We start from the raw sequence: 13051 nt of genomic DNA on the forward strand, positions 1-13051 counted from the left end.
ACACAGCTCTTCTGGACAAGGAGAGACTGAACACAGACTAGACAGGGTTTAATAGAATCAGTATCTAGAACACAGCTCTTCTGGACAAGGAGAGACTGAACACAGACTAGACAGGGTTTAATAGAATCAGTATCTAGAACACAGCTCTTCTGGACAAGGAGAGACTGAACACAGACTAGACAGGGTTTAATAGAATCAGTATCTAGAACACAGCTCTTCTGGACAAGGAGAGACTGAACACAGACTAGACAGGGTTTAATAGAATCAGTATCTAGAACACAGCTCTTCTGGACAAGGAGAGACTGAACACAGACTAGACAGGGTTTAATAGAATCAGTATCTAGAACACAGCTCTTCTGGACAAGGAGAGACTGAACACAGACTAGACAGGGTTTAGACAGGGTTTAATAGAATCAGTATCTAGAACACAGCTCTTCTGGACAAGGAGAGACTGAACACAGACTAGACAGGGTTTAATAGAATCAGTATCTAGAACACAGCTCTTCTGGACAAGGAGAGACTGAACACAAACAATACAACAAACATATTGGTATGTCAACAGATGCATCCACTGTACAGCAGAAGAGGTTGTCGTCCTGGTTAATAGATACAACAGGAGCTGAAGACCAGATGCTGAGCGATACACAGGGATGAATATATATAAATGGAGTCCTTGGAAAGAAGGGGGGTGTGGAATAGAATGGAGGGGTTTCTGAACCACATTCAGTGGTTCAGCTGGAAAGTTAATTAAGGGCAAAGAGGAAATGGGACAAATCAAGCACCAGACTACCCGAGATGAACGTTCACAAAATGGAATGGAACAAGGACAATGAAAAGTTGGTTCTGAATCGTACAGTAGCGTTACGTTGAAACCTCAGCCGTAGTTGAATTCCAACCCAAATGTCAACCTAATACCTTTCCTGAACAGTTAGTTTTAAATCAAAGCACAACATGGTAAAACTGTCTGTCATCTTCCAAGTAAATATATTTCTCATCTCTCGTATTCTTTAATTTTAATTTAGAAAAATGTAAAACACATTTTAAAACATACCAAATACAGAGTGACATGTCCTGCTCTACCTGGGTTGTATTTTGAGGTGTACAGAAGAAAAACACAATATCAAACAATGTAAAATGGTGACATGTCTTGATGAGGGTACCGTTCTTTCTATACATCACCATGGGAACAGAAAGCCCCTCCCCTATTCTGTCACACACAACTCACTTCACATGTGGAAGTCTCTCTCCCAACTATATGTACAGACATCTTTATTTGGCCGTGACGTTGTAAAGATTTGCAAAATTCCACTAACTTTCCCCAAATTCCCACGTTTAAGCAGGAAGTCTGGGAATCCTCACACCAAGATGTTTTGAGAACCTTTGGAAAGTCACAGGAATGTTACAACCCTTGATGCTGTAGATGTTTAGCTGTTTTCACTCCAGGATCTTCTCCCGTGTGTCGGGCAGTTTGGTGGCCAGCAGACCTCCACAGGCCAGCGCTGCGAACGCCAGGAAAATGGGGATGATCTTTGTGATGCCGATGAACTTGGCAAAGATGACGCTGCCAATAATGGCTGCCAGCTTACAGGTACCGTTCAGCACTCCGAACGCTGTGCATCTGAGGAAGAGAGAGGTACAGACATCAGTGGGTTTAGGGCAGGTGCTTAAAGGACAGTTTACAACAGTGGTTCTCAACCGGCGGGTCGGGAGGTTTTGAATGGATCACAGGTGTCTGAGTAAAAACTACCTGGTTCAATTTGAAACAACCTGCTTCAGTTTGGGTCCCGAGGCAAAACCAGTTGAAAACCTTTGGTTTATAGTATTTATCCACATAACTCCTTCAATGATTCACAATTTCCAATGACCACCTGAAACCCTCATCATGAACAACACAGACATCCGTCTAATACCAGGACATGGGGATTGTGGTTCTCTGTACCTTTTAGCAGAAGGGTAGATTTCTACTGTGATGACCTCCAGTCCGTTCCAGGCCGCGACGCTGGTAGCGTAGAAAAGGCACTGAAATAATATAACTGCCCCCTGACTGAAGCTGAGGAGCAGGAGGAACGTACAAACTGCTGATATCAGCATAGAACCACCTGGTGGAGAGAGAGAGACAGAGAGAGAGACAGAGAGACAGAAAAAGACAGAGAGACAGACAGACAGACAGAAAAAGACAGACAGACAGACAGAAAAAGACAGACAGACAGACAGACAGACAGACAGACAAACAGAGAGAGGGGGGCAGAGAGGGAGAAGGAGAGAGAGACAGAGAGAGGGGGCAGAGTGAAAGATACAGACAGAGAGAGAGAATGATTTCAGAGTTTCTGCCATAGTTTCAGGTTGTTTTGTACCATTGATTATTTTCCCACTGAGCCACATACGTGTCTTCACTTCCCTCACCTATAATTTTGATCCTTCCTATCTTGTCCATGAAGAGGGCTGACAGGATGTTGCCTGGCAGTGTCGCTAGACTCCCCAGGAAGCTGACCATGTAGATGACGATGTCGTTCTCCTCCTGGAAGTTCAGATGGCAGCCTTTCTTCGGATGGAGAAACGTGGCATTCTCCATCCGACAGTCTATAAACTTAGAGTCTTCCCAAAGGTCTGCCAGTCACGGAGATAAAGGACCAAATGAGATCATAAGGGATCTGTGCTCTGTTCAACGTCACGTTTACAGCGCATTCAGAAAGCATTCAGAACCCTTCACTTTTCCTACTTTCTGTTACATTACAGTATTACTCTAAATGTTTTTTTTATTCACTCATAAATCTACACACAATACACCATAATTACAAAGCAAAAACAGGTTTTAAGAAATCTTTGCAAATGTCTTAAAATTTAAACATGGAAATATCACATTTACATAGGTATTCAGACCCTTTACTCAGTACTTTGTTGAAGCACTTTGGCAGCGATTACAGCATTGAGTTTTCTTGGGTGTGACGCTACAAGCTTGGCACACCTGTATTTGGGTAGTTTCTTCACTGCAGATCCTCTCAAGTTCTGTCAGGTTGGATAGGGAGCGTCGCTGCTCAGCTATTTTCAGGTCTCTCCAGAGATGTTCCATTGGATTCAAGTCCGGGCTCTGGCTCAGCCACTCAAGGACATTCAGAGATTTGTCCCGAAGCCACCCTTGTATTGTCATGGCTGTGTGCTTAGGGTCGTTGTCCTGTTGGAAGGTGAACCTTCGCTCCAGTCTGAGGTCCTGAGCGCTCTGGAGCAGGTTTTCATCAAGGATCTCTCTGTACTTTGCTCCGTTCATCTTTCCCTCGATCCTGACTAGTCTCTCAGTCCCTGCTGCTGAAAAACACAGCATGATGCTGCCACCACCATGCTTCACCGTAGGGATGGTGCCAGGATTCCTCCAGACGTGATGCTTGACATTCAAGCGAAAGAGTTCAATCTTGGTTTCATCAGACACGGGAATCTTGTTTCTCATCGTCTGAGAGTCCTTAGATGCCTTTTGGCAAACTCCAAGTGGGCTGTCATGTGCCTTTTACTGAGGAGTGGTTTCCATCTGGCCAGTCTACCATAAAGGCCTGATTGCTAGAGTGCTGCAGAGATGGTTGTCCTTTTGGAAGGTTCTCCCATCTCCACAGAGGAACTCTGGAGCTCTGTCATAGTGAACATGGGCGTCTTAGTCACCTCCCTAACCAAGTCCCTTCTCCCCCAATTGCTCAGTTTGGCCGGGCGGCCAGCTCTAGGAAGCGTCTTGGTGATTCCAAACTTCTTCCATTTAATAATGATGGAGGCCACTGTTCTTCGGGACAGAAATGTTTTGGCACCCTTCCCAAGATCTGTGCCATGACACAATCCTGTGTCGGAGCTCTATGGACAATTCCTTCGACCTCATGGCTTGGTTTTTGCTCTGACATGCACTGTCAACTGTGGGACCTTATATAGACAGGTGTGTGCATTTCCAAATCATGTTAAATCAATTGAATTTATCACAGGTGGACTCCAATCAAGTTGTAGAAACATCTCAAGGATGATCAATGGAAACAGGATACACCTGAGCTCATGCTTGAGTCTTAAAGCAAAGAATCTCAATGCTTATGTAAATAACCTCTTGGCGCACCAATCCCTTTAGCGGGATCATTTTTGTCAACATCCGCTGAATTGCAGAGAGCCAAATTCAAATGAAATTACTAAAAATATTTAATTTTCATGAAATCACACCAAAACATACCAAAACACAGCTTAACTTGTTGTTAATCCACCTGGTATGTTAGATTTCAAAAAAAAAAAAAAAAAAAAAAACTTTACAGCGAAAGCAAACCAAGCGTTTATGTTAGGGCAGCTCTCTCAGCAGACAAAACATTACAAACAGCTAGCAGCAAAGTAGGTTGGTCACGAAACTCAGAAAATGCAAAACTCTGGGAACACACAGCTATTCACTGACGCGATCATGATCATTCTCGCTCATTTTTCAGAATAAAAGCCTAAAACTATGTCTAAATACTGTTCACACCTTGTAGACGCTGTAGGGAAAGGAATCTTTTTAATATCCCTTTAAATGGAGGGTAGGCATTCAATGGAACAGAGGTTTCAAAATAACAGCACTTCCTGGATGGATTTTACTCTGGTTTTCGCCTGCAATATCTGTTGTGTTATACTCACAGACAATCTTTTGACAGTTTTGGAAACTTCAGAGTGTTTTCTATCCTAATCTGCATATTATATGCATATTCTAGCTTCTGGGCCCGAGCAATAGGCAGTTTAATTTGGGCACGTTTTTCATCCAAACATCAAAATACTGCCCCTAGTCTCAAGAAGATAAGGTATTTATTTTTTATAAATTAGCAAACAAAAAAAATCCGCTTTGTCATTGTGAGGATTTAGGTGTAGATTGATAAGGATTTTTTTATTTTGAATCCATTTTAGAATAGGGCTGTAACGTAAATAAGGTGGAAAATGTTGAGGGGTCTGAATACCTTCCGAATGCACTGTACATCACATACATAATACACCTCACATATCAACGGCTAAGGTGAACAGCAAGGGAAACATTGTACAACCTTGTCTGGTCTCTCTATGGCGCTTGAATCAGGGACAAATGGATTGATTTGTGAGAATCCATGCACAGATATAACACCTACCTGTGTTATAGAAGACTGTGTTCTTGATGGTGCAGATATAACACCTACCTGTGTTATAGAAGACCGTGTTCTTGATGGTGCAGATATAACACCTACCTGTGTTATAGAAGACCGTGTTCTTGATGGTGCAGATATAACACCTACCTGTGTTATAGAAGACCGTGTTCTTGATGGTGCAGATATAACACCTACCTGTGTTATAGAAGACTGTGTTCTTGATGGTGCAGATATAACACCTACCTGTGTTATAGAAGATCGTGTTCTTGATGGTGCAGATATAACACCTACCTGTGTTATAGAAGACCGTGTCCTTGATGGTGCAGATATAACACCTACCTGTGTTATAGAAGACCGTGTTCTTGATGGTGCAGATATAACACCTACCTGTGTTATAGAAGACCGTGTTCTTGATGGTGCAGATATAACACCTACCTGTGTTATAGAAGACTGTGTTCTTGATGGTGCAGATATAACACCTACCTGTGTTATAGAAGACCGTGTTATTGATGGTGCAGATATAACACCTACCTGTGTTATAGAAGACCGTGTTCTTGATGGTGCAGATATAACACCTACCTGTGTTATAGAAGACTGTGTTCTTGATGGTGCAGATATAACACCTACCTGTGTTATAGAAGACCGTGTTATTGATGGTGCAGATATAACACCTACCTGTGTTATAGAAGACCGTGTTCTTGATGGTGCAGATATAACACCTACCTGTGTTATAGAAGACTGTGTTCTTGATGGTGCAGATATAACACCTACCTGTGTTATAGAAGACCGTGTTATTGATGGTGCAGATATAACACCTACCTGTGTTATAGAAGACCGTGTTCTTGATGGTGCAGTTCTCAAAGTATGTGTTGGTCGACCTGACGTCCTCAAAGTAGCAGTTCTCGAACAGGGAATCTTCAAACTTCACAGACTTGATCTCTATATCCATGAACCTAGATAAGAGATAGCACAAGGTTTTTTTAGAGAGAGAACAGCCCTGCTTCAGGGAAGACATCTGACAACATTGTAACGTACTAGTTGTCCACTCAAAATATCCCATCTGTGACATACTTGTCATGGACATATTCTCCCTCTTTGTGGATCTGGTTGACCAGGGAGAAGTTGAAGTGGAATCGCTCCACTCGTTCTCGATGGAAGAGTTTCACCTTGGACTCGTACTCCTCATACTGCATGTACTTGATCATGTCAGGGAACCACACCGACAGTCCGTGGTAGCTGAGACACAGAAGTAACAGTACCCCGTCATGATTGACACGTCCAATAGTGACTTGCCAGTGCTCTCGACAGGTAGCAAGCTATCACGTGTTAGATATGCAGACGTTCCCCATCTGGAGAGCTTTGACTGGATTGGATATCTCCTGTGTTGGATGAGGCTCACCTGATGGGATAACAGGGGGGGTCTGTTGAATATACTCACAACAAAAGGTTACTACTGTTTGTTTACCTGAAGGCCATGGTGAACCAGACGATAGCCAGGAACAGACCCTGCAGTCTGAGGTCTGGTGCTGCCAGGGACATCACGTTCTGCATCACCTGGAGACATAGAGGCAACAACACGAACAAGTCATCCTCCTGGTTCAGACACACTCTTATGAGCAGTGCTATTGACAGTTTTCAACACACTCTTATGAGCAGTGCTATTGACAATGTTCAAAAACTCTAACATTTTAAATCAAGAATATGTATTGTAGCAATCTAACACCTAGCATCCTCCTAGGGTTTAGGATCTCTTGGTGTAATGGCTGAGGTGTTGTGTTGACAGTCACTGGACACTGATTGAATCCCGGTTGGGGCTCCCCCCTGAAATGGCTACTAGATGTTACCTGTTGGAGGAGGTTGGTGTGTCTGACGGTCCTGCTGTTACCTGTTTGAGGAGGTTGGTGTCTGACAGTTCAGCTGTTACCTGTTTGAGGAGGTTGGTGTGTCTAACAGTCCAGCTGTTACCTGTTTGAGGAGGTTGGTGTGTCTAACAGTGCTGCTGTTACCTGTTTGAGGAGGTTGGTGTGTCTAACAGTCCTGCTGTTACCTGTTTGTGGAGGTTGGTGTGTCTGACAGTCCAGCTGTTACCTGTTTGAGGAGGTTGGTGTGTCTGACAGTCCTGCTGTTACCTGTATTGAGGAGGTTGGTGTGTCTGACAGTCCAGCTGTTACCTGTTTGAGGAGGTTGGTGTGTCTAACAGTCCTGCTGTTACCTGTTTGTGGAGGTTGGTGTGTCTGACAGTCCAGCTGTTACCTGTTGGAGGAGGTTGGTGTGTCTGACAGTCCAGCTGTTACCTGTTTGAGGAGGTTGGTGTCTGACAGTCCAGCTGTTACCTGTTTGAGGAGGTTGGTGTGTCTGACAGTCCAGCTGTTACCTGTTTGAGGAGGTTGGTGTCTGACAGTCCAGCTGTTACCTGTTTGAGGAGGTTGGTGTGTCTAACAGTCCTGCTGTTACCTGTTTGAGGAGGTTGGTGTCTAACAGTCCTGCTGTTACGTGTTTGAGGAGGTTGGTGTGTCTGACAGTCCTGCTGTTACCTGTTTGAGGAGGTTGGTTTGTCTGACAGTCCTGCTGTTACCTGTTTGAGGAGGTTGGTGTGTCTGACAGTCCAGCTGTTACCTGTTGGAGGAGGTTGGTGTCTGACAGTCCAGCTGTTACCTGTTGGAGGAGGTTGGTGTGTCTAACAGTCCAGCTGTTACCTGTTTGAGGAGGTTGGTGTCTGACAGTCCAGATGTTACCTGTTGGAGGAGGTTGGTGCGTCTGACAGTCCAGCTGTTACCTGTTTGAGGAGGTTGGTGTCTGACAGTCCAGCTGTTACCTGTTTGAGGAGGTTGGTGTGTCTGACAGTCCAGCTGTTACCTGTTTGAGGAGGTTGGTGTGTCTAACAGTCCAGCTGTTACCTGTTGGAGGAGGTTGGTGTGTCTGACAGTCCTGCTGTTACCTGTTTGAGGAGGTTGGTGTGTCTGACGGTCCAGCTGTTACCTGTTTGAGGAGGTTGATGTCTGACAGTCCAGCTGTTACCTGTTTGAGGAGGTTGGTGTGTCTGACAGTCCAGCTGTTACCTGTTTGAGGAGGTTGGTGTCTGACAGTCCAGCTGTTACCTGTTTGAGGAGGTTGGTGTGTCTGACAGTCCAGCTGTTACCTGTTTGAGGAGGTTGGTGTGTCTGACAGTCCAGCTGTTACCTGTTTGAGGAGGTTGGTGTCTGACAGTCCAGCTGTTACCTGTTTGAGGAGGTTGGTGTGTCTAACAGTCCAGCTGTTACCTGTTGGAGGAGGTTGGTGTGTCTGACAGTCCAGCTGTTACCTGTTTGAGGAGGTTGGTGTGTCTGACAGTCCAGCTGTTACCTGTTGGAGGAGGTTGGTGCGTCTGACAGTCCAGCTGATACCTGTTGGAGGAGGTTGGTGTGTCTGACGGTCCAGATGTTACCTGTTTGAGGAGGTTGGTGTCTGACAGTCCAGCTGTTACCTGTTTGAGGAGGTTGGTGTCTGACAGTCCTGCTGTTACCTGTTTGGGGAGGTTGGTGTCTGACAGTCCTGCTGTTACCTGTTGGAGGAGGTTGGTGTGTCTGACAGTCCTGCTGTTACCTGATTGAGGATGTTGGTGTGTCTGACGGTCCAGCTGTTACCTGTTTGAGGAGGTTGGTGTCTGACAGTCCAGCTGTTACCTGTTTTAGGAGGTTGGTGTCTGACATTCCTGCTGTTACCTGTTTGAGGAGGTTGGTGTCTGACGGTGCAGCTGTTACCTGTTTGAGGAGGTTGGTGTGTCTGACAGTCCAGCTGTTACCTGATTGAGGAGGTTGGTGTGTCTAACAGTCCAGCTGTTACCTGTTTGAGGAGGTTGGTGTGTCTGACAGTCCAGCTGTTACCTGTTTGAGGAGGTCGGTGTGTCTGGCAGTCCAGCTGTTACCTGTTTGAGGAGGTTGGTGTGTCTGACAGTCCAGCTGTTACCTGTTTGAGGAGGTTGGTGTGTCTGACAGTCCAGCGCTGGAAGGATGTTCCAGTGTCACTCTGGATCTCAATGAACTCATCCTCCTGGGTCTTAGGAGTCGTGATGTTGGACACCTGACAGGAGGGAAACGGAGAGATTATATCACATTATATTGTTAGAGAAAAAATAGTCATTATGTAACATTAGATTGAACTAGGAGTATGGTTCTCCTGACTGTACTAGAGGAGAGTTGGTTTGACCGGTGGTGTACTCACAGTGACTACCCTCTCTGGTTGACTGTACTAGAGGAGCGGTGGTGTACTCACAGTGACTACCCTCTCTGGTTGACTGTACTAGAGGAGCGGTGGTGTACTCACAGTGAATACCCTCTCTGGTTGACTGTACTAGAGGAGCGGTGGTGTACTCACAGTGAATACCCTCTCTGGTTGACTGTACTAGAGGAGCGGTGGTGTACTCACAGTGAATACCCTCTCTGGTTGACTGTACTAGAGGAGCGGTGGTGTACTCACAGTGAATACCCTCTCTGGTTGACTGTACTAGAGGAGCGGTGGTGTACTCACAGTGAATACCCTCTCTGGTTGACTGTACTAGAGGAGCGGTGGTGTTCTCACAGTGAATACCCTCTCTGGTTGACTGTACTAGAGGAGCGGTGGTGTACTCACAGTGATTACCCTCTCTGGTTGACTGTACTAGAGGAGCGGTGGTGTACTCACAGTGAATACCCTCTCTGGTTGACTGTACTAGAGGAGCGGTGGTGTACTCACAGTGAATACCCTCTCTGGTTGACTGTACTAGAGGAGCGGTGGTGTACTCACAGTGAATACCCTCTCTGGTTGACTGTACTAGAGGAGCGGTGGTGTACTCACAGTGAATACCCTCTCTGGTTGACTGTACTAGAGGAGCGGTGGTGTACTCACAGTAAATACCCTCTCTGGTTGACTGTACTAGAGGAGCGGTGGTATACTCACAGTGAATACCTTCTCTGGTTGACTGTACTAGAGGAGCGGTGGTGTACTCACAGTGAATACCCTCTCTGGTTGACTGTACTAGAGGAGCGGTGGTGTACTCACAGTGAATACCCTCTCTGGTTGACTGTACTAGAGGAGCGGTGGTGTTCTCACAGTGAATACCCTCTCTGGTTGACTGTACTAGAGGAGCGGTGGTGTACTCACAGTGAATACCCTCTCTGGTTGACTGTACTAGAGGAGCGGTGGTGTACTCACAGTGAATACCCTCACTGGTCGACTGTACTAGAGGAGCGGTGGTGTACTCACAGTGACTACCCTCTCTGGTTGACTGTACTAGAGGAGCGGTGGTGTACTCACAGTGAATACCCTCTCTTGTTGACTGTACTAGAGGAGCGGTGGTGTACTCACAGTGAATACCCTCTCTGGTTGACTGTACTAGAGGAGAGTTGGTTTGACCGGAGAGTTGGTTTGACCGGTGGTGTACTCACAGTGAATACCCTCTCTGGTTGACTGTACTAGAGGAGCGGTGGTTTACTCACAGTGAATACCCTCTCTGGTTGACTGTACTAGAGGAGCGGTGGTGTACTCACAGTGAATACCCTCTCAGGTTCTCCCTTGGCCTTCCAGTTGGTATCATGGACCTGTCTCAGAATCATCCAGGCCTCGTCATGTCTCCCATTCTGAGAAGAGACAGACAGAAACATCTGTTAGTCTATCACATGTAGCTACTGGAATATACAATGCCATAGAAGGTGGAATATACAGGTACAATCTTAGAAGAAAGGTGCTATCGAGAACCTAAAAGGGTTCTTCAGCTGTCTCCATAGAATAACCCATTTTGGTTCAAGGTGGAACCCTTTTTGATTCCAGAAAGAACTATGTTGGGTTCCATGTAAGGGTTCCATATCCCATGAACATTTTGGAGAACCCTTTTTGCTTCCAGTTGGAACCCTTTTGGTTCTACATGGAACCCAAAAGAGTTCTACCTGGAATCAAAAAGGGTCCTACCTGGGACCAAAGGTGGTTAACCTATTGGGAAAGCAGAAGAACCTTTTTGGTCCCCTTTTTTCTAAGATTGTACAACACCATGTAAAAGGAATAAGGGACTGGGGGGAGATGTTCAACCTTTACAGCAGTGTGATTCAGTTCCTGTTTTTTTTTGAGAGGCTGAAAGCTATGTGGCTGCTGAGTCATCGTGATATCAGAATGCTCTGTGGCTGCTGAGTCATCGTGATATCAGAATGCTCTGTGGCTGCTGAGTCATCGTGATATCAGAATGCTCTGTGGCTGCTGAGTCATAATATCAGAATGCTCTGTGGCTGCTGAGTCATCATGATATCAGAATGCTCTGTGGCTGCTGAGTCATCATAATATCAGAATGCTCTGTGGCTGCTGAGTCATAATATCAGAATGCTCTCTGCCTGCTGAGTCATCATAATATCAGAATGCTCTGTGGCTGCTGAGTCATAATATCAGAATGCTCTGTGGTTGCTGAGTCATCATAATATCAGAATGCTCTGTGGCTGCTGAGTCATAATATCAGAATGCTCTCTGCCTGCTGAGTCATCATAATATCAGAATGCTCTGTGGCTGCTGAGTCATCATAATATCAGAATGCTCTGTGGCTGGTGAGTCATCATAATATCAGAATGCTCTGTGGCTGCTGAGTCATAATATCAGAATGCTCTCTGCCTGCTGAGTCATCATAATATCAGAATGCTCTGTGGCTGCTGAGTCATCATAATATCAGAATGCTCTGTGGTTGCTGAGTCATCATAATATCAGAATGCTCTGTGGCTGCTGAGTCATCATAATATCAGAATGCTCTGTGGCTGGTGAGTCATCATAATATCAGAATGCTCTGTGGCTGCTGAGTCATAATATCAGAATGCTCTCTGCCTGCTGAGTCATCATAATATCAGAATGCTCTGTGGCTGCTGAGTCATCATGATATCAGAATGCTCTGTGGCTGCTAAGTCATAATATCAGAATGCTCTGTGGCTGCTGGGTCATAATATCAGAATGCTCTCTGCCTGCTGAGTCATCATAATATCAGAATGCTCTGTGGCTGCTGAGTCATCATGATATCAGAATGCTCTGTGGCTGCTGAGTCATAATATCAGAATGCTCTGTGGCTGGTGAGTCATCATAATATCAGAATGCTTTGTGGTTGCTGAGTCATCATAATATCAGAATGCTCTGTGGCTGCTGAGTCATCATGACATCAGAATGCTATGTGGCTGTTGAGTCATCATGATATTAGAATGCTATGCAGCTGCAGTCATCATAATATCAGAATGCTCTGTGGCTGCTGAGTCATCATAATATCAGAATGCTCTGTGGCTGCTGAGTCTTAATATCAGAATGCTCTCTGCCTGCTGAGTCATCATAATATCAGAATGCTCTGTGGCTGCTGAGTCATAATATCAGAATGCTCTGTGGCTGGTGAGTCATCATAATATCAGAATGCTCTGTGGCTGGTGAGTCATCATAATATTAGAATGCTCTGTGGCTGGTGAGTCATAATATCAGAATGCTCTGTGGCTGCTGAGTCATAATATCAGAATGTTATGTGGCTGCTGAGTCATCATAATTTCAGAATGCTGAGTCATCATAATATCAGAATGCTATGCAGCTGCTGAGTCATAATATCAGAATGCTCTGTGGTTGCTGAGTCATCATAATATCAGAATGCTCTGTGGTTGCTGAGTCATCATAATATCAGAATGCTCTGTGGCTGGTGAGTCATCATGACATCAGAATGCTTTGTGGCTGCTGAGTCATCATAATATCAGAATGCTTTGTGGTTGCTGAGTCATAATATCAGAATGCTCTCTGCCTGCTGAGTCATCATAATATCAGATGCTCTGTGGCACACACACACACACACACACATACACATATGCACACACATACACATACACACACACACACACACACACACACACACACACACACACACACACACACACACACACACACACACACACACACACACACACACACACACACACACACACACACACACACACACACAC

General features: G+C 45.2%; 1 protein-coding gene across 1 annotated transcript in view; it reads right to left on the minus strand.

Moving 5' to 3' along the window:
• Positions 1-408: 408 nt before the first annotated feature.
• LOC135552073 (synaptic vesicle glycoprotein 2B-like) overlaps positions 409-13051 on the minus strand; it is an 85527-nt gene continuing 72884 nt past the window's right edge. Inside the window, exons 13-20 of the mRNA XM_064983460.1 lie at positions 10604-10693; positions 9045-9158; positions 6565-6653; positions 6171-6335; positions 5919-6052; positions 2404-2607; positions 1940-2099; positions 409-1618 (exon numbers count right to left, since the gene is read on the minus strand). Coding sequence (XP_064839532.1) covers positions 1435-1618; positions 1940-2099; positions 2404-2607; positions 5919-6052; positions 6171-6335; positions 6565-6653; positions 9045-9158; positions 10604-10693 — 1140 coding nt within the window. The 3' untranslated portion in view covers positions 409-1434. The remainder of the gene's footprint in view (positions 1619-1939; positions 2100-2403; positions 2608-5918; positions 6053-6170; positions 6336-6564; positions 6654-9044; positions 9159-10603; positions 10694-13051) is intronic.

Source organism: Oncorhynchus masou, chromosome 2 (genome assembly GCF_036934945.1).
Source record: "Oncorhynchus masou masou isolate Uvic2021 chromosome 2, UVic_Omas_1.1, whole genome shotgun sequence".
Classification (NCBI taxonomy): Eukaryota; Metazoa; Chordata; class Actinopteri; order Salmoniformes; family Salmonidae; genus Oncorhynchus; species Oncorhynchus masou.